The sequence below is a fragment of the Rhipicephalus sanguineus genome, chromosome 10, assembly GCF_013339695.2.
Source record: "Rhipicephalus sanguineus isolate Rsan-2018 chromosome 10, BIME_Rsan_1.4, whole genome shotgun sequence".
NCBI lineage: Eukaryota > Metazoa > Arthropoda > Arachnida > Ixodida > Ixodidae > Rhipicephalus > Rhipicephalus sanguineus.
This window is the reverse complement of record NC_051185.1, coordinates 16,055,037-16,077,789: the sequence shown is the minus strand read 5'-3', so window position 1 is coordinate 16,077,789 and position 22,753 is coordinate 16,055,037. Positions and strand designations below refer to the sequence as shown.

At 46.4% G+C, this 22,753-nt stretch overlaps 1 protein-coding gene across 2 annotated transcripts in view; it reads right to left on the bottom strand.

The window, feature by feature from the left end:
• The window catches only part of LOC119407123 (protein MON2 homolog), a 250,394-nt gene that overhangs the window by 34,872 nt on the left and 192,769 nt on the right, over nt 1–22,753 (bottom strand). For both annotated transcript variants that reach the window (XM_049420247.1, XM_037673981.2), the window contains one exon: nt 21,597–21,663. In XM_049420247.1, the coding sequence (XP_049276204.1) occupies nt 21,597–21,663 (67 nt within the window). The remainder of the gene's footprint in view (nt 1–21,596; nt 21,664–22,753) is intronic.

Genomic DNA, 22,753 nt, shown 5'->3' with positions numbered 1-22,753 from the left:
TCAAAGCCTCAAGTATCATATTTTCGGTATTGGTATCTCAAACTACCGAAAATCGTTATGTAATGAGAGTCCGAAACAGAGCTTATCGATAGGTGAAGCAATTTTTCCAGCTGTGAGTAGTTCAGCATACAGATTACTAAGATATTGCCAAGAGCGCTTCTTCTGCTATTTTTACGTAACTGGTCCATTACACGTATAGCCACTGCCTTGCGCAAACGGCTCGCGAAGGTCTGGGAACTTTCCAGATTATTTCAGAATCTTCTGATAGTCTTGAGCGTTTAAACGCGAACAATTGAGTTCATTCTAGAACTAACGCGACCACCGGCGATAAGGCTTGAATGTTTGATGCCGCATGTATAAATACCGACGCGCCTTACCGCAGATCAGATTGCTTGACGGCCGATGACTGTTCACGTTAGTATCTGTTTACAGTGTGAATCGCTTGCAAGTTGTCTTCTCATTTCCCGGGCACAGGTTCGCCCGAATAAAACGTTTAGTCTTGAACACGCCGACTCCCGCCTTCGTCAACGTCACGACCACGTGACAGTAAGTTTTACTACTCTGATTACTTGACACTAACATATAGCCTTCTGTACGAATGTTGATTGCACTCGCCATGGTCACAAGTAAACGTAGTCACACTCTTCGTAACTCAAGCAAATGTTCATAGTGGTCATTGATCGCACTTTCCATGGTCACAAGTGCAATGGTCACCCGTGACCAGTGATGATAAGTAAACGCACGTGGTCATACTGTCCGCAGTCACAAGCAAACGAAATGGTCACACGTGACCACTGGTCAAAAGTAAACTTGGCGGCACTCTCCGCGGTCACAAGCAAACGAAATGGTCACACGTAAACGTGGTCATACTCTCCAGTGTCACAAGCAAACGCAATTGTCACATGTGGCCACTGGTCAAAACTAAACTTCGTGACACTCTTCACGGTCACAAGCAAACACAATGGTCACACGTAAACGTGGTCATACTCTCCAGTATCACAAGCAAACGCAATGATCGCATGTGACCACTGGTCAAAAGTAAACGTGGCGGTACTCTCCACGGTCACGAGTAAACTCAATGGTCCCGCTTTACCACCGGTAACAGGTAAACGTGGTCATACTCTCCGATGCCACAAGAAAACGCAATGGTCACGCGTGACCACTGGTCAAAAGTAAACGTGGTGGCACTCTTCACGGCCACGAGTAAACGCAATGGTCACAAGCAAACGTGATCACACGCTCCGTAGTCACAAGTAAACGCCTCAAAGTTTCATTGAGTCTTCTTTTTCGGTAAACCCAGTGATGTCCGCGTAACGCTGGGTCAGTTACCGATGGTCATGATGGTGATATTTACAGGCCTCCCTTTTGAAACAAAACAGCAACCAGTAACCACTAACGAACGCGGGTGGCGGCGACATCTTGAGGCCTTTCGTCAAAAACAGCAAGACGTCTTCCAGATATCTTGTGTTCCGCGAGTGTTCTTGTAAAAAAAAATTAAAAAATAAAAATGTTAGCAAAAGCTACGTTTACGATCACGCTATCGGTGCACCGCTTATAGAAAATATCCATGCACCAACTAGCCCAGGAACGCATTTATTAAACAGAATAGAGTTTGCTAAAACTGGACTCGCTACAGGTGCAGTTGAGAGCACAGCGTCGATATAGAGGTTTGATGGACGAAAAGAATGAATCACAAGAAAATAACTGAAATGACACGGAGACTGCAATAACAAACAGTTGAGGTATATAGCCACCGTAGTTAAGGTAGCGATCTGTCGCCGTCCGGTTTGAGTAAAAATACCAGCAACACTACTAATCACCGTCAACGTCATCATCTGACATTTACCCCCACGCGGTACAGGAAAACCGGAAACGGTAAGACGTCACGGCGGACAAACCAACGCCCTATCATGACAGCGACCGCTTGACACGACTCGCGTAGCAACACCATCATCGGTGCAGCAAGTGCGCATGACGTGCAGTTCTCGAAATCGCTACATGTACGCACGCATTTTTGCGATGCTCAACCTATATGCAAGGCCGCAATGACGCTAACATATAAGAGATCGCTAACGCTTAACCCTTTCTTCTCTGACCCCCGCCGCTTTCCTCACGAAACAGAATACCTTAAGTGCTTGCCGCAAACGGTAACCCCTTCTCATGCGTCACATCGTGGCGTTTGTTGTTCGGTCTCTCTCTCTCTCTCTCCCACTCCTTCCCCCTCTCCACTCGCAAAGACGCATACCTTCTCGGAGATCTGGGAGAGGGGGTGAAAGCACCTGTGGTGGCGAGGGTATTGTGAGAGACCTCATGCAAGATAGAGCGTTTCGTCGTGATGAGGCGCTGGATTGATTCAAAGTTCGCTGTGTCCCGAGTTTTGCAAGCGCGCGAGTTGAGACAGATGGCGCTAGTTCCCTGGTATGGCGGAACGAAATGATCCCTGCCGATAGACAATGGGTTATATTAGATGATGATGATGATGCTGTGCCCTTTAAACAACTACGGTCCGCAATCGATGCCCTTGGAGCTTCGATCCCGTACCGTGCCTTCTACCATGATTCAAGACGCCGCCCAGCAAACGCCTCCTCTTGCACCGACGGCATGTCCAGGTGTCCCCCGCATCCGCGACCCTCCTGTCTTCACCGGCGCGGATCCGCTTTCTTTATGGAGGACTACAGTCCTCGATAAAGAAAGCGACAGAATCCCAATAAAGAAGGGCCTACGGCAGGGAGATACGATCTCTCCCATGCTATTCACCGCGTGTTTACAGGAGGTTTTCAGGGCCCTAGTTTGGGAAGAATTAGGGATACGAGTTAATGGAGAGTATCTCAGTAACCTGCGATTCGCTGATGACATTGCATTGATGAGTAACGCGGGAGACGAATTACAGCTCATGATTACTGAACTGGATACGGAAAGTAGAAGAGTAGGTCTGAAAATTAATATGCATAAAACTAAAGTAATGTGGAACAATCTTGGCAGAGAACAGCGCTTTGCGATAGGTGGCGAGACACTGGAAGTTGTAAAGGAGTACGCCTACTTAGGACAGGTGGTAACCGCGGAGCCGAACCATGAGAGTGAAATAACTAGAAGAATAAGTAAGGATGGCCGGGATGGGGCTCATTCGGCAAGTATTATCAAATCATGAATGGTAGTCTACCACCATCCCTCAAGAGGAAGGTATATAACAGCTGCATCTTACCGGTACTTACCTAAGGAGCAGAAACCTGGAGACTTACAAAGAGGGTTCAACTTAAGTTGAGGACGACGCAGCGAGCGATGGAAAGGAAAATGATAGGTGTAACTTTAAGAGACAGGAAGAGAGCAGAGTGGGTCAGGGAACAAACGGGGGTTAAGGATATCATAGTTGAAATCAAGAAGAAATGGATATGGGCCGGGCACGTAGCACGTCGGCAGGATAACCGGTGGTCATTAAGGGTAACGACTGGATTCCAAGAGATGGCAAACGCGTGAGTGGGAGACAGAAAATTAGGTGGGTAGATGAGATTAAGAAGTTTGTAGGTATAACGTGGCAACAGAAAGCACAGGACCGGGTTGATTGGCGGAACATGGGAGAGGCCTTTGCCCTGCAGTGGGCGTAGACAGGCTGATGATGATGATGATGATGATGTATTAGACCCTAGAAGTGGCAGGGTGGATGAATTTTGATTAGATTATTAAGTTCTATCGTTCTATAGACAAAAGGAAATAGAATAGATTAAACTGAATAGTGTGGATGGAATATAGAAGAGAAAGTTTACAACAGAATGGAAGACATAGAATGGAAACAGAATAGGCGGCACCGGACGAAATAGACCAGTATGAAATGGATTTAACGGAATCAATGGGATAGACTGACTGACTGTGACTGACTTGACAGACAGACAGACAGACAGACAGACAGACAGACAGACAGACAGACAGACAGACAGACAGACAGACAGACAGACAGACAGACAGACAGACAGACAGACAGACAGACAGACAGACAGACAGACAGACAGACAGACAGACAGACAGACAGACAGACAGACAGACAGACAGACAGACAGACAGGACAAATTCAGTTTCAAATCGTAAGGATGAGATTTAGCATAAATATTACCAGAGTCCATTAAGACAACATTAAGCAACAGATCGGCAAAAATAGAGAGTGCTGGCGCTACGCTGAGTAAATACGGTAGTATATTTCGGTCAGAAACCCGACAATGCCCCGTTAGAGAATGTGGGTGCGAAGGCAGGCTTTGCATTAACAGTGAAAAAAGAAAAAAAAAGAAACGGGAGGCGACCTATAATCCTTTACTTAGTGGCACTCGCACATCGGCGTTTGTGCGCCCTGGTGTATTCCTTGGTTTAACATGTATTTATTGGGCTAACATTGCGCTTGCTCGCGCTGCCGAAGCGGATCTCAAAGGCCACGCAGAAAGAAGCACTCGGTTGAGATGTGCTTCGCCAGGTGCCGTAACGATCCAAGATGCTCACAAGAAAACCGCCTGCTCTTTCAATGCACTCATGCTATTAATTTTCATTAGTTATCCAGATAGTTAATTGGCCCTTAAGTAAACTGACGCTCCGACAGTATATGTATCCAATATAACTGTTAACTTAAACCAGAACCATCAATTTCGTACTAATTTTATTTTTTATGCAATTTTTTTAATACTCGGAAAACCAGAAGTGCTCGACCGGAAGCTCCAGTCACTAAAAAAAAAATCGAAACAAAGACACCCTCTCCTTCTCCATATTTCTTCACAGATTCATACACGTTGTTCAACTCGTTAAGGTCAGCACAAGGACGCGGTGGTGAGAGCTCGCAAGCAAGCGCTCCCAAACGCTTACGCCTTAAAAGGCAAGCATCAACGCACAACTGTCGCAGCCAATGAAGAAGCGAATAGCGTATTGCTGAAATGACGTTCGCAAAAGAAAATTCGACAGCGCTGCAGGGGGGAGAGAAGCATTGCAAGCGCGCTCGCAGGGTTTAGAGGAATCCGCCTCCTGATGTATTCAAAGGTTACCGAAATGCTACAACGCCGTAGAAGTGTGCGTTTCGCAAGGTTTATAGTTTACTGAACGCGTGTAAAGGTATACGTGCGTGACGCACACGCGCGAAGCTCTGAGCGGGGACAATACACACTGATGCGACTGCGGGTACCGCGCGTTGCTTTCTTATTACTGCGAAAGTTCGTTTCCTTTTTAGTACTGATCCTTTTGTTTTCTTGCGCGCGACGAAAGATACACGAGAATGAAACCCTGCAAGCAGAGGCGTAGGTTCTCTAATGTACCCTGTATGAACAAAAGGGGGGGGGGTGGAGGTCAAGCTGGATGATATTCCGCAGGAGGACTTGTTGTTGGGATAGTTAGTGCTTGCTGACCGCGATAATGAGGCGCGAAGAAGCGAACACAAAGGGAAACACACAGTCAACGACAAAGGCAAAGACACACCCATTCAAATAAAGAAAAAAAAAACGAGCCCCTCCCCAACCGTGAAAATTGGGACAAACGAAGCTTGGCGTGCGCCTGACCTCCTACCTACTTTCTTTCTTTCTTTCTTTCTTTCTTTCTTTCTTTCTTTCTTTCTATCGCACTGCGCAATGATCCCTCCTAAATGTTTCCTTCTTCCGTGCCGGGAATCCACCTCCTTTATTTCCTGTGCCGCCTTGGGCCGTTTTGATAGGGTTTCGGTAGGAGCCTGGGCAGCAGGTTACCTGTTGTCCCAGCCCCTGAGGTACTGCCAGAAGCAAAGCCTCCGAGATGGAGAGACGTTTCGCGACTTTTCCGCCGTTTTGGTAGGGTTTCGGTAGGGACAGGGACAGCAGGTACTGCCAGAAGCAAAGCCTCCGAGATGGAGAGACGTTTCGCGACTTTACCGCTAGGGGATGGGCGCATGCGCTGTGGCATCGTGAAAAAAAAAAAAAAGGCGGGTAGGACCTTCACCCACGTGCTTGGGAGCGCGAAACTTCTGCCGCTACAGGCAACAATTACGGTCACGCGTAAAACAATGAAACGCAACAGTGCAAATGCAGCAATGAAATGTGGCAACGTGAAGTGACAAGTGATCTCGATAAAAGATCACATTGGCGCATCGGAAACGGCTCATCGCCGACGAGCCCACGATCATGAGAGCACCTATTATTGGGAAAACGGCGCGTACAAAATACGCGTGTGACCGACGCACCTTGGAGGGCCGCATTTCGGTGCCCCCGCCTTTCTAGTGTCACTCGCCGGCGCAAGGTTTTTCGCGTACAATGCCGCCGCCATCAAAATCTGTCACCCTTAGAAACTTCGCTTAAAGGGGTCATGAAGCACCCCTTGGGCTTGTTGAAAAAACACATCCTGCGGAAAGCTGACACGGCTATGAACTGCTCAGCCAAATATTGCAGTCGTGCGCGCCGCGTAAAGGCTACAAGCGGAACGCGAAGTTGCTGCTTTCTCAGGCGCCCTCTTTTCAAACAGAGGCCGGTTCTCACTCTCGTCGGTGGGCGGGGCGTCTGCCGATTGACGTCGCGATCTGCATCGCCGCGTCGCAAAAGACATAGCATCCTCATTGGCCGATAGCCGACATAAATCGAGAGCGGAGTTCGAATCAGATGCGCTTCTTGCCACGGGGTGCCGCCACTTGCCGGCGCCGCGCACTCCTCAATACACGGTAGCCGCACTCGCGCACGCGAATCACAGCGGGAGAGCGATCGCGTTTCATGACGCGCGCTGACGTAACTTCTTTCCCCCGTGCCATCCCTCCCTGTCTAGCTTCCAGTGCGCTCGTCGGCACGAGAAAAGAGAGAAAGCGCTTAGAGCGTGCGCCAAACCCCCGTAACTCCGCTCATTCTTGACAGATTCGAGAAATTTTTGCGGCAATCGATTCGGGAGGCAGTAAACTCCGATACTGAGGTCATTAGATCATTACTTGGAAAAGTGGTTCATGACCCATTTAAAAAGAGAAGGACGCAAGCAGTCGAAGTTAATACGACATACACAACGACAAAAACAAATGCAAAAACAAACACACGGAGTTTTGTATGTCTGGGTGTCTTCGTATTTGTGTCTTCGCGCTACATTGAAGATAGGCTGCATAAACTGTGAACTACGCACCGAGACTGATGCGCACAAAATAACTCCGCGACTTTTGTGATTAAAATATGGAAGTCTGTCTGTGCATGGTTCATTCCAACGTTGTACTACCTGTCTAGAACAAAATGTAGCCGGTGATTAGGGCTGATAGGGCATGCGCCCAGACCCGGTAAGTGGGCGCCTCAGCCCGCGAGTTACCCTGTTCTACGGTCGACCGCCGCCGTTGGAGATAATGCAGTTAATACAGGACGCGGCTCAGCGTAAATTTCTTGGACAATTAACTGAGTCACTGCACTGATATTCAACGAAGAGACAACGTTGCTGTTGTAACTGCAGGCAGCCAAAATTAGCTGACATTAGTCAACGTGTTGCAAACACTGGCAGACACAAGCCAGCACTGCTGGCCACCACAGCGATGCTAATGCCTGAGATAATATGGTAGTTGCATTCGGCAGACGCGACAGAAGGAAACTGGCGCATGTATCAATTTACTGTTTCTCAGGGCCGCAGCGCGACGTCCTAAACGCATGATTGCAAGTAAACTTTGCAGACACCAGCGACGGTACTCGCACTCGTAATTAATGGACAAAACGTGCTGCGCCCCGTGTCAGCTAGTATACCCTTGCCAATCTTAACGCTCTTTTCCGCATGACACCAGTGTACTGCGGCCAAAGTGACAAGCGTTCCACACGCGATCAGAAAATTTTGTAACCGACGTCCTTATTGTCGGTTAAGAATAAATACAGGCTCGGCCTGCAAAAGAGCGGCGCGCCTGTCAATCATCCACGTAAGACTATTTTTTCTGTGCTAATGTAAATACCAAGCACATCGAAAACTAAAGGTTCCTCATTCATATACCTAAAATATCATCTTTGGCTAAGCGGTGATGTAAGAATCTCTGCGGAAATTTTCCAGGAGACTCAAGTTTTCGACTCAAAACCAGCTACAGGAACATGTGCCTGTATGAGAACACAAACTAACTGAAACGCGGGAACTGGCTGACGTCTCGGCAATGAGCAAATGTGATTGGATGGAACAGTGATGGCTGCTGATGTGGAGCTTGTATTTATTCTTGGGCTGTAACCGAGTGCAGGTATACCTTTAATACACGGTGGCGCTAGCACTGTTTTTCGGGATATTTATGCCCGTACCCGTACAATCGGGGGAGTTGGCAGGTATGCATATTACGATCGCCGCGCCGCCTACCATATGGCAAATTTCGCTGGTATGTTAGCGATGCAGAACTATCGGCAAATCGACTATCGATAGCATCGATAGTTTTGTTACAGCTATCGACAGCGTAAAGAATCGATCGATAGTGTAAAGATTACCGACAGCACAGTCCGAAGTATTATTACCGACATTGCTATAATTACTATACTCTGAACAATTATGCTGTTGCTGGCCAAAAAGAATTTGCGATAGCCTCCTATCACCAATACTCTATTTACTTACCTTACGAGTAATTTTCTCGGCGAAATAAACATTTCATAGTCGAGAGTTCGACGGAATACCGTCTGGTCAGGTAAAGGCATGGTAAAGAGCAGGTCACTGACCAATGTCAAAAAACCAAAACCAAAATGACGTTTCGGGGACCGTACGGATCCCTTGTTCGCAATGGAATGACGGCAGAGCAGCAGGTTCTTAAGTAGCGTTGAGCGCATGACGCAAAGTCCGGGAGTACACGTGGTTTAATGTGCCAGATGATCTATTGATTGTGTTACTTGTTGTCTCAATTATTAGTGATTCGAGATTGAGCCTCGTCGTCCAATTCTTCTACGTGGCCATGATACGCGCGTTGTCCCAGCTTATCCCGAAACGTCATGTTTTTTTTTTTTTGGCATTGGTCAGTGACCTGCTCTTTACCAATAAACATTTCAGCAGCGAAAATGTAGGAATATAACCATAAATAAATTCACATTCAAAAGTAACCACTTAACGCTTTACAATTAACAAACCTAGTTGTTGATATTTTTATTTTGAAATAACAAAATTCAATATACATTTGAAGTAGCACAGTACCGTCAAATGTAACGATCTCGTTTCGTGAACATCTCAACAATTCAACTTAATTGCATGAAGGCATGCAAGCATGTCAACTTTCTTGCCCTTCAGTCTGCTCCTCCTGGTACTGCACACACTTGGGGAACCAAGTTTATGCTGCAATGAGTTCGCGCGGTTGATTTTATACTGTGGGTAGTACAATCAAACTTATTATCGATAGCGCTATCGATAGTCTTTTTTTTTACCATCGATAGTTAGATGGTGACTGAACTATCGATAGTCCTGCATCACTGTGGCATGTGCGACTGCGCACGAGGCTGTGCGTGCTAGCTGTCAGCGAGGAACTTCGAACACACAGTTCCCGTGCTGAATTGTCTTTAATTAGCACAGTTATCATTAGCGTGCAAAGCGTTATTGGTGAGCATCGCGATGTCACGGTAGTCGTTTCATTACCCTGCAACATACTAAAACGTGCGTCAAATGACGTGCGCGTATGCCGAACCCGAACGACAGGTGAAGGCATGAACGTTCATGACATGCACGTCATCTGTATCATGACATGAATAACACGAATGACATGCTTCTAACAGTGTGAAGCCGTGGCAGCTGCCGTTTCATTACAATCGTATATACCAGAATGCACGTGCATGCGTGACAAACACGCGACAGTGAATGACATGTCATCACATGAGTGACATGACTTGTTTCAAAGTTAAACAACGCGGCCTATGCGGCTCCTCGCCGAATGCTTCGTATGACATCGAGTTCTACAATTCACGGGATCTGCACGGTTTTTCTGATGGCTTTGAAAGGCCTCTTTCGCGACGTAGGAGTGGCTGTCACAGAAGCGGCAGTTTTTGACGATGATTAATTAACGTTATAGCCGTCTTTAGCGCTCATTTGATGTCATAGAGTGGGTGTCATTACGGTCAGTGCCGCCGTCCGCACTATATGCACCGGCATCGTGAGGTCATTATGCAAAGCCGGCGCTTTAGTGACGTCACAAGGCTTAGGAGCCGATGCACCGCCGCGGAGAGGAACAATGCATTCAGCTTCGGAGAACCTGTTGAACGAACGTAAGTATTCGAAGTGTCTGACGCGACTCAAAAGGGCATTTACATACCACGGCATTTCCACAGAACGACAGTAGAGGGAGTACCGAGCATCGGCCCCAGGGTAAAGACTGAACCTTCACGGCAATATTGTAATTCAAGATTAACTGAGGCGGCCTACAACTTAAATTGACGTGCTAGCGATTCGATTAGAAAGTTGACGAAATAAAATTAAGATTTCCGTCAGGCGCTCCTCGCTCTTAGTCTCGCGCCTTCCATATAACCTTACATTGATGGGAAATAAGTAATTATTATTATTATTATTATTATTATTATTATTATTATTATTATTATTATTATTATTATTATTATTATTATTATTATTAATACTTAGTAATAAAAAAGTACTCGTAAGTACACACGATTACCGCTATAGTATGCAGTTAGCACGATTCTTCGACAGCTCTTGGATTAAAAAAAAAAAATCTTGATGCCAGTTAGCTGGTACACCCTGTCTATATGCATGCACCGTAACATTTTGTCGAAAAAAAAAATCAATCTGCAATGACACAGAGCCATACCAAAGCCGCAAGTACACGAATAGTAATAATAATTGTCGGGGTTTTAGGTCCCAAAACAACGATACGATTATGAGGGACGCCGTAGTCCATGGAGGGCTCCGGAAATTTTGCCCATCTGGTGTGATTTAACAGGCACCTAAATCTATGTACACGGGGCCTCTATAGCATTTCACCGCTTCCAACGAAATGCGGCCACCGCGGCCGGGATTCGATCCCGCGACCTTCGGGTCAGCATTCGAGCACCGTGTACCACTGGACCATCTTGGCGGGTAAAACTAACAATTTAAATCGCGACAATGTCGGACTATACTTTTTTTTTTTGCGACATAGACTTGCCCTTAAGGCATAATATTTGTTTTGTATATTTGTGTTAAATATGCGCCGTTAGGCCGGTGTTGTGTATGAAGTGAAGAAGTGTCTTGTGGAATGTGTTGTCATGTATCCATCGGTCATAACTGTTTGTGTCACTGTAGCGAAGACCAGCTTGCAGGAGATGACGGTAGCGTTCCGACTGTAATCCTTGGCATGTCCATATAAGGTGGTATGCATCTGCTTGTATCACCGGAACAGAACAGTACGGGCATGTAGAACCAACTGGTAAATGCGACCAGTTCCATGTTGAAATAACAGCCGGTGTAAGGGCCACCCCTGCCCGAAGCCTCCTAAGCACAACTTCCTCCGCCCTAGTAAGGTGAAGGGGGAGAGAGCAGACACACGGTGGGATAAGAGCGCGTGTATCCTGCCGGAGAACATTTTTACGGGCACGGAGTGTATTTAGGGGTTGAGGTAGAAGGGGAATAGATGGGAGGTCTGTATTAGGAGGGCAGTGTGCCTGTTGGTCAGCAGCAATATTGTGAGGGTTCGCAGCATGGCCTTGAATCCAGTGTACCCTGATGCAAGTGGCTGTATTGCGGTTCATCTTATGTATCGCCTGGTGCCACCAAATTTGTGGCTTGCGCGTTCTTTGCTGTAAGCGTTTCCTATAGCTCCAGGAAGCATGATGAACGCGCCAAGATTCATGTATTCTCGCTATATAATTTAATATCACCTTTTGATGTGGACAACTTTCGGTTTCGGTTTCTGGGCGCCGAGGTTGGGCAGTGACGTAGAAGTGTAGGAGGCTTGGTCACGTGACCACACAAGGCTGTGACGCACTTAGCCAGGAAGCGATCGAAACTCGGCGAGTGATGTAGCAACCGATGCTTTGCCGGTACTATAATGAACTAGAATATATTCTAGTTCACTACAGCCGGTACGTACGTTGCGGAAGTGGCGGAGGTCCGGTGGTCACTCACGTTACTACAGCAGATCTGGTGTGACGTCACTACAACTTTCGTTGCCCATCCTACAGATCTACGTCAGTGTTGGCGCGCTAGCTATTGGTTTCGATCGGGAGCATGGGCATTTAGGTACACTTTGGAAGTGAATTAAAATATATTCTAAACGTTTGCTGTGTCCTACCCTTTGTGACGAGTGTCCTTGCATACAGAGGAAACCCACAACAGGATTGTTATAGCCTCGAAATTTGATGGCACCACCCCTTTAAAGGAGTCTTGACACAAAAATTTTCGCCCCGCATTTTTTTGCTGCAATGTGTTGCTGGGGGCCTGTTAGTCATAACACGGCACATCGTTTGCTGCAGGGCGCGACAGATAATTACAAGCTCCTCATTACCGACACAGCCTCAGTTTCGGTTTGACAGAGCTCCAAAAACGAGACAAGCCGCCGGGTGCAACTATCACCACCTAGCGAGTGAAACGCTCGGTCACGTGAGCACACAGAAGAGTGACGCATTTCCGCGCGGTCTGTCGTCGTCTGATGGCGACGATTTTCTTGCGGCGGGGATGGAAGAAATTTTCGACGTGGCGAATCACTTCAGGTTTGACCCGCTGGCGAGGATCGATTCGTCGGGAAGAGCGTCAAAACAGAAATGACGGCTACGACGTCATCATAACTTGTACCGGCTGCAACGGTTACGTAGGGGAAGTAGGGGGGTCACCTCGGGTCACCTCCGAGGGTGTCAATGCACCAGGCGCGGCCTATAATATCGCGCTCGCGAACTTCAAAATTCATATAAAATACCTTCCAAGCTTTATTCGCTGTCGATATTTTGCAGATGGTACGTGCACGCACGTACACGGGAATCGATCCAGCAGGCTATCTCGGCCGCGAAATTTTGTGTTAGTACCCCTTTAATAACGTCACAAAGTCGGACTATACTACAACGCCTTAACAACGTCAAGACGGGCGGCTTTTTTCAGAGGCGGCATAGATAGATGACATTATGTAGAAACACGACGTCTACGGGAAAAAAAAAAAGAAAAAAAAAGGCCGAATGTCTAAAAGGAGGATTCGAAATATCGCGCTGCGCCGAAGAGGCTCGAGCTTTTGACCCCCCTTGGCATTACGGCCCTGACATAATCATTAACTCAACATTTGCACTACGTTATATGGCAGAAGAGCTCGCCGGCATCACCATCATCGTTATCCCCCACCCATGCAGTTCCGAGAAAATCTTCGAAAGCAGTTCTCGGAAGTTCATGTCATGTGCCTTCACTCTGCACTGCCAGGTGCCTCGAACGCACGTCAAAGATAGTATATAGTTATAAACCCGTGTAAATATTGTCGCGCGATTGACGTCCGCTGGGTCGCCATAAGAGCAAACTGTTTAGCAGAACGGCGAGCTTTTTTTAATGACAATGAACCGAAGAGGTTAAAGCAGGAACTAAAGGATTCCGGAACCGTCACAGGAACAGGCCTGTTCATACGCGCGCGCACGAGTGCCAAGTCCTGCGTCATGGAAACTGCGAACGCAGTGGCATTATATGATCGTCGAACTAATACCATCGCAAGCTTTGGATTGTTTCTTTTTTGCCTTCTTTTGTTTAGACCCTAGGCGCTCTATAGATGTCATTGTGATTTTAATGACGAAAGGGGAAATACGCTTTTTTTTTTTAACGGTGTTCGAGAGGCATGCATCATTGTCGAAACGGCGTACGAAAGTGCGGGGAAAGAAATGCGTGCGCGACGTGTTTATGTTAGATACATGGTGACCGCTTTTCCAGGAATTCATTTTCTCCCCCCCCCCTCCTTTCTTTTTGTTTACGCCATTGCTTGCGCAGTTCGAGGAGTATGCGAACTTCAGCAACGTAAACGTTTTTCCATGACACATCACAAGGCAGATGCCAATGTGAAACTGTTAAGCTTGCCGCTAAAAGTTCAAAGGGCACAATTCCACGCCGAAGCCTATAAGAGCCAATTATGGTATACTTTCCGGCTTCGGAACTCTTCCATGGCCACAGGACGTTCCAATGCGGTACGTTCCCACGAATGCGGAACGCTAAACGAACTGTGCCACGTTACTATGACTCAGTGTTGTACGGAACGGCGTTCCAAGGAACGACGTTCCAGGAACTAGTTCCTTTTGGGAGGAACGGAGGAACGCCATCGTTCCATTTAGGATCGGTGGAACTGTAACGGTAATGCGTTATTTTTACGAGCGAACGCCAGAGGGAACGGCGTTCCTTCTGTAAACGTTCCATCACATTGAACAGGCGCACGCATGCAGCGCATCGTACAGAACAGGGCGGATGGGCGACCGCGTGAGGCGCAAAAATCTACCGTTCACTTGACCCTCGCCGGGGCGCATGGAAACGCGCGACGCCGAGACTGACCATGTACTACGGGAGCAACTGTGTCCCACAACGTTAAGAAGGACACACACTGGTATGGGATTCGCATCGTCTTCTTGGCGCCTTGCAAACTAAAAAATGGCGCCCACCTCTGACAAGAACAAAACAAGAGATGTCATGCAAGAAGCACCATCAGACGAAGTTCACCAGTTGCGTTTCTAACGTTATATACGAGATGCCCTTTTCGTGCAGCCGGTCTTACATAGGGCAAACAGGGCGATGCTTCAATGAGCGTGCACAGGAGCACAACCGATCCTTGCGCACCGGCACGGTCAGCAATCTGGCCTAGGTGCATTGCAAGAAATGGGATAGTAAAAGCTGTTTGCCTGATCTAGAGTATAGAGCGGAAAGGGAAGTCATCAATGCGTTTTACATCGCAAAAAGGCGCGATAGCTGTGTCAGCTCTCCTCCCATATCAAGAGGTGAAATGGAATCCTTAGATGGACACGCCAGGTCACTCCCGCGTACGTGACGCGCACGCGTTCTTGTTGTTTTTCTTAACATTGTCATTACGCGATTGGTCTTTGCTCTTATCTTTTGTTATTCTGAAGAACCCATAAATGACATGCTTTCCGTAAATAAAATCAGTTGGAAATTCTGCGCTTGTGTGTGTGGGTGTTCCTGTTTTCGTCCGGTCTTCTTCGCGCAGTTTAAAACCTTGTCGAAAGTATTCCTTCAACATTCGAGTTATGCTCGCGGCTATCGGTCTACAATATTATTAGAGTTCAGTTCGACAGCCGTCGCACTGGTAACGTCTCTGCCATGCAATAAACAATACGCGTACATCCAGCGCTATATTCTTGTTGCGCCTGCTGAGCCTGCCCTCTCCCCTACGACCTCGGTTGAGATTGTCCTGATTAGTGTACAACACGGCAGTACCCTCAAGTATTTCCATGGAACGGCTCGTAAAAACCGCCAACAAAGTGCTGGCGAGATGTTGGTATCCGTCTGACAGATTCCAACATCGAGATGCAACTGTTGCTGATTGCGAACAAGGGACTTTACTAATCAAGTTGCGAATATGTATCGTGGACATTATTTTCTACTCACACTGCAATAATGAATCAGCACTAATTAAACGTCTATATACTGTCCCTTTTGATGAGGTTTCCCGTGCAAGAAATTTTATTATGTTGGTGCATGTCTGGAAATTTCTATTTTAATATCTCAAGCGCAGTATCCTAACTGCGCGTTTAATAGACGAACACTTTTAATAGACGAGCACGAAAGTTGCCGTTAGACTGTGTATAGTACGGCCGGTGGTCTCTAAAGAATTCGTATAGGAGTGTTTCTTTAGATTCCTTTTACGCAGATTTACCCTACTTCCGGCGATGTCAAATTCGTACTATATATGTACCTCGATGTGAGCTGCATATTGCTCACTTTATTTCACCTCAGGATTATCCGACACTATATTTTGATTAAGAAGTCAAATGTAACGTTAATGTAACGACACGTTCCAATTTTCGAAATGTAACTGGAACGCGTTCCTTTCGCGTTAGGGGAACTTGTAACGGGAACTCGTTTCAATATTGGGAAGGAACGAGGAACGAGCTGTCGTTCTTGTTTTAGAGGAACGTGTACAACACTGCTATGACTATACGGCATTCCAGTAAGGTGCGCTCCCATAACGACGGGACGTTACAACTACGTACGGCATGTTGCCATGACTACGGGGCGTGGAAACGAACTACGGTGCGCTCCCGCGACTGTAGGACGTTCCAGCTGAGGTGCACTACATTAACTTTGGGACGTTGCAACTATACGGCACGTTCGAAAGAACTATGGTACGCTACGACTATGGGACGTTTCCAGAAAATATACGCTCCAACAACCATGGGACGTTACAACTACGGCGCGTTGCCATGACTACAAGACGTTGAAACGAACTACCGTACGTTCCCGTGACTAGGCGTCACGCCATCACTACGGTACGCTCCAACGATTACCGGATATTACAACTGTGTTACGTTAACGTGACTACGGGATGTTACAACTACGTTACGTTCCCACGACTTCGGGACGTTTCAACAACGGCTCGTTCCATACGATGGTATACGCCGTATACCATGACTGAGAAACGATCCCAACACGATGTTCCTAACTAATTGCTTCTAACTATTTCACACGTGTGCAGTCAAGTATGAGAGCGGCCGTGTTCAGGCATGTGCGATGACGGGCGGTGTATGCGTGCTCGCTTCGCAAATACTTTCCTACGGCGAAAACACGATCATTCATGTACACGTTGCGTTAGTACTTACAGCCCCTTGACTGACGTACTACTGTGCAATACTTTATGCAACAGAGGGCAAGGGTTGCAAGGGTGGCGTATCGGGGCGCTGGAATGACTACTCGTAAAATTGCTGCTGAGTACTCACAAATACGAGGGTATTTAAATTTCTATTTTGCGGCTGCATCGGTTAAAGAGACTACGCAAACAGAGATATTAATTAAGTCTGCGACGTTACAGAGCTACTCGCAAAACGCGTAAGACAGATTAGGATTTCATTCGATGCCCATTAATAATACATTAATTGGAAGAACCAGCACCGCTGCAACTACCTCGCTCAAACTTACGCGAGCGCTCGACACACTTGCAAGTAGCCAATTGAAATTACCACATATATCGCGCGTAATGACATTACGCATTCACTTGCTTCCAAATACTGTTAATGAATGACATTAACTCGTTGCCGCATGCACTCTACAGCCTGTTAAACAGCTCCAAATACTCGACAGCTGTGCCAGCGAGCAGCCCATTGCAATACGGACACTTATGATATATTCACGAGTTTCCGAGAACAATTAGTGAATGGAACTAAGGCGTGAAATGGAAGCTACAAACAGTTTGAAACGTGCATAAAAAGAAGTATTTATGCGTGAATTACGTCAGAGCGACAGAGAGAAAGACACAGATAGAGAAGAACGCTCCCACCATTTTAAAAATTCTTTACCGTTCATATTATGGCTACGAAAGCAACAGATTTATTATATTCCGCGCAAGTCACTGCGAGAACAAAGAAAAAACAAAAACAAAATTAACATCCCCTAATTGGGTGTTCGACGATATTTATTAGGTTAACATTGTACTCACTAATGAATACTGTATCACAATGTCGTGTTTGTAATGGATCCATAACCAGACATATCGGCTATAGATCCACATGTGCTCTCACATATTTTGCACATCTTTTCTGCGAAAGTAAAAAAAAAAAAGCCTTCTTTTATTCAAGAGCCATTTTCCAGAAAAGTCCACGAAGCTTGAAAATTTTCAACATTTGATTTAATTTAGACGCGCGTCGCGCATGCGAACGACTAAATTCTACACGTGTTTATACGCTTCAGAGTCATTTTTGATCGCGTCAGTTCGCCTCTCTATCGAAAGATGGCGCTTGCACCGCGCAGAGAAGGTTTTCAGGTATTTGTATAGAAAAAGCGTTGACACGCAGTGGAGAAAAAGAACTAGGAGGCTCACCAGTAAATATACGGCTAGCAGTGCGGGCGATATGGCAACAAGGAGCATTAAGCGGAAGGTGAGAGAGGCGGAGAGGACTTAATGGATGACAGCGATGGAAAAGAAGCCGGCTCTGAGTAACAACCGAAAAGGAAAAAACGAAATAAGGAGGGAAAGGTTTTATGATAATTCAAGGGGAAGCGCGTTACTGTTTGAAGCAAGGTCGGGCTGCCTTAGAACGCGTAGTTATAAAGCGAGATTTAGTAACGAAGAAGAACAATGTACATGCTGCGGGGGAACTAAGGAAACGATGGAACATGTACTGATTGAATGTGGCGATATTCACCCAGGTATACGTGTGGGCACGAGTCTACAGGAAGCCTTGGGTTTTAGGGACAACAATGGAAAGCTGAACACGTCCGCGATAGAAATAAGTAAGAGACGGTTAGAGTATTGGTGGCAGAAAAGTAGAGATAAAGTACAAAAATAAATAATGGGGGAAAATAAGGTCATTCTGCCTTAAGAGGCAGAGAGATGGACCGTGAATTTATATTTTTTGGTATAATAACATAGATTTAATCAATGTAGATAAGGCATTAGGACAACATGAAAAAAGGAAGCTTTTTTTCTTCTTTCTCTTTTTTTTTTTCGCCTTCGAGCCTGGTGGCAGACATGTCACCGCCCCGTTATAAAGGGGACGCTCATAGCATCCATCCATCCATCCGCGGTGGACGCGTTCCGAAAGAATTGCAGTGTAGAAACACACAAACAGACAGACACACACACACACATACATACATACATACACTAACTTGAGCTCAGAATCGGGTGCACGTTAAACAATGCATTCATGTGTCGAAAATAACCAAGGTTTATAAAACGCTGTCTCTTTCCTCATAAGGCGGGCAAATTGAAGACATCGAACCCATTGTTATTTTATGAGATAAATATATATTGTGGAACAGCTTTCGCCCATTCAATTATGGGCTAAATATAAGGCAATGCGCAGGCAAATACCCTGACCGAAATGTTGTGATCAGCGACATTGTTTATCCTATCACCTTCAATAAAGAATAAAGGAGTAACAAAGGTGTCACTGCTGCAACCCGCGCCTCTATTTTTAATGTGATATCTTTTTTAATCTTTTAAATTTTTTTGAAAACGAGAGGCATCTGTTTCATATGTGACTGCGATTGCTTTTGTGATACCGAAGCACGCATGTGCAAATGTACTTTGTAGGCTCCGCAGTACGAATGATTATATATATATATATATATATATATATATATATATATATATATATATATATATATATATATATATATATATATATATATATATATATATATATAAACACCACTCTTACCTCTAGAAGACGCTTGGAAAGCGAGAAAACGCTCGAAAAGAAAACGTGGGTGGCGGCGAGGCCACCTTGAAATTCCCACATCAAGCGCCGTGATGTCGTAGATGTTGACGGCGTCTATGCTAGGTCATACGTAGCACCGAATCGGTAAAAACGGAGTGCATCGTCATCTGAGGGGGGCACTTAGTATATCTAGTTTCAGGAAATTTCGTCGAGCCAATGTCGCCAAAATAGGAAAAATACACTTTGAAATACGTGACAGAATGGCAGCTTGGGCTAGCTGGTGATTTAGAATATATTCGCACAACGCAAATATGAACGAGGACACACGAAAGGACGCAACAAAGCGTCTGCTTTGTGTCCTTTCACGTGTCCTCGTTCGTTTCGCGCCGTGCAAACATGTCGATTTGAAAATGCGTGACGACAAGATTTCGGCGCGAAATTCAAGATACGAAACTCTGACCTCCATTTTCTCCCCTATTAATAAACCTGTGACGGTGAAATCAACGACGTTAGAGTTCTCAGAGTACGTTTTATCAATCTCAGCCGATTCATTGTTTCACTTTAGTGTCGTTTTAACGTCCACCAAAATCTAAGCACACGGGCCTCTAGCATTTCGTCTCAATCGAAATGCGGCCGCCGCGGCCGGGATTCGATCCCGCGACCTTCGGGTCTCGCAGCGAGAGTAAACGATAAGCTTAGAGTACGACGTGTTGCTTCCTTCTTCCTCCTCTCTTTGTTTCTCCCCTTACAAAAATAGATTTAGACAGCCTACAGACTCTACAAACCCAATTTTAGACAATATATAGACTGTCTAAATCTATTTTTGGAAAGGCCGTTTGCGCTAAAAAGGATCCCTTAACCAACTAGCCCGGCAACTTACAGCACTGATGCGTCAGTTCCGAATGGAAGGGGGGCGTGGATACGCCAGTCCTTCAATTCCCCCCCCCCCCCGCCTCACTTGTCCTGCAGGGTGGGTGATTGGGTGGGTGGAGGGAGGGGGGGGGGTTGTGCGTATGCTCCCGGACCGCATACCGTAGCAGCCCCAAATACCGGCTCTATTTGTTTCTAGACACGAATGCTCAGTTTCAGGAAATTTTGTTGAACCAATGTCGCCAAAAATGAGACACACTTTGAAATCAGTGACGTAACGCGCGGACATTTCGGCGCGAAATTTAAGGACAAAACTGACCTTGATTTTTCTCCTCTATTAATAATCCTATGATGGTGAAATCAGCGGCACTAGAGTTTTAAGAATACAGTTAATCAATCTCAACTAATTCATTTTCAGTGTCTTTCTAAGGTAAACAATGGACAAACGCTGGCTTAATCACACTTGCTGCTGGGAAGATGTAAGAGCTTCCACTGTAGCATTTTATATAGGCCTCCGTGGCTCTGCCTAGCCCCAAGCCACTATCAGTTCGCACGCGCTCAGGCGAACGCGCGTTTCATCATCCGCCCGATAACAAGACCGCTCGGAATGCCTCTCCAGAAGATGTCGACGATAGGGGGGGGAGTCAGACTCGCCTGACCACCTGCCCACTCGCGCCTGCTTCACAGACATATCGACACAAGCGATGAAACAGGACCGAAATAGTTCCCAGCGCAGGAAAAAAAAATAACGAAAACGTGGACAGAGGAAAGGACACAACAGACGAAGCGCTAGCAACGGAAATTTATTGAATGGATACAACAGATTATAAAGGAGATGCGACAAAGAAACATCAGTAAAAACGTAAAAAAATAATTGAAGCAGATTAATTGAATGAACGTCGCGAAGGCTGGTTAAACAGCGGCGCAGTTGGCATCACATTGGTATGGGCACGGTTTGCATGGATACAAACGTGGCCATTCCTTACAAAAATGTATGTAGACAAACTATAGACTGTCTAAAAATGGGTTTCGACGGTCTATAGACTGTCTAAATCTATTTTTGTAAGCCATATATAGCCATCTTCCCTCCTGCTCTCCCAACCACAACTGCTTTCTAATTCTTTCTTTCTTTCTCTCCGCGTGGCACAGGCTTTTGCCCGGGGACTTCATTATTAGTGGACCAGTGGTGGTTAGTGGGACTTGTCCAATTGCTGTGGCACATGCCAGCTAGGAAACTGCGAACGCTCCCCGGAGAATGACAGCCCCACTCTTGAAACAATTGCCTCCATCATCAGTGACTGTCATGCGCGAGACGAAAAACACGAGTTCTTTTTTTTTTTTCAGTCAAAGCGACAGACGCCACACTTACTCACGGTGGACCCAATCTGCAAATCTATTTGGCCTTTCGTTATCACCCGCGTTGGCTGGGAGCGGCTAACAACCACTTCGCCCAAAGAATCGCTCTCCCATGATGCAACATGGTGTTGTACCACAGCTACACACACTCACCTGGACGAGAAGAGGAACTCCTCGAGAGTCGCGGCGAGGTCCGACCACAGGTCCTTGAAGTGGGCCTCTGCGTCAAGGACGTAAGATATGGACACCCAGTCGCGCACGAACGCCGTAAAGCGCGTTCAGCCGCTTACGGACTACAACAGAGCCGATGTAAGAACGACCTTCCATGCGCGACATATTGAAAGCTGCGCGGCTTTTGTCTCGATAACGTGGAAGCAAGGGCAAGTTGGTACAACGTGTTTGTAGGATACAACAGCGCACAAAAAAAAAAAACCAACAAAAAACATGCACCAGTAGAAGAACGAAGGTTAAGCATGTTGTACTAACTTGCGGAACATTGTATAGCAACGTTTATTTCAAGTGGATCATTTTAAATGTTTCGATGTTGAGAGCTCTGTCTCTTTACAATGGTCCATAGATTTCTGTTTGTTTTTTTTTCCTTTTTGGGATCCTATCAACATTTTGTCTCAACCGCGGTCTGTAATGAATATCTTCTAAGAACATCCTCTGGGCATCATCACGGCTTCACCTGAAATCACCCAGAGCTCAAGCTGTACTGCCAACACCCTTAAGAGAATTCAGTCCCGCTCATGAGTACAGCAGGCCTACAAAATGTTCGTTAACCTGCGCTACAGTTACAAGGTACACTCGGTTAGAAAAGACGCACGGTACGAAGATGACACCACAAGCGCAAGTCCTTGTTCCGTGCGTCTTTCCCAACCTGTAATCGAACTTAAGAAGCGTGTAATCACCAACTCGCCCAATCAGCCATTTTGACAACTTAAGAAGTCCTGAAAAACCCCGCCCTGACGACAGAAGCGCGGCAGCCAATCGCTTCCGCGACTAAAAAAATAGTCCCACCCATGCACTCGGCAACCTTCTCCGAAGGCGGGATCACTAGTGGCCGTCCGGCTCGTGACGTGTCTGCAGTGCGCGCCCATTGGTGCAGGCTCGTGTGCATCCGCCTTTGAGGAGCAAATGCCGCGGACTTCTAAACTTGTATCCGACTATAGTGTACCTTGTGACTGTAGCGCAGGAGAGCTATTTTGATCGCTTTCTGTGACAGAACGGAACGAAACGTCACGAGAGGACGAGAGGGAGCCGCGCAGGATTGGTCGAGGCTCGTCTGACGGTCAGACGTGATAATAGCA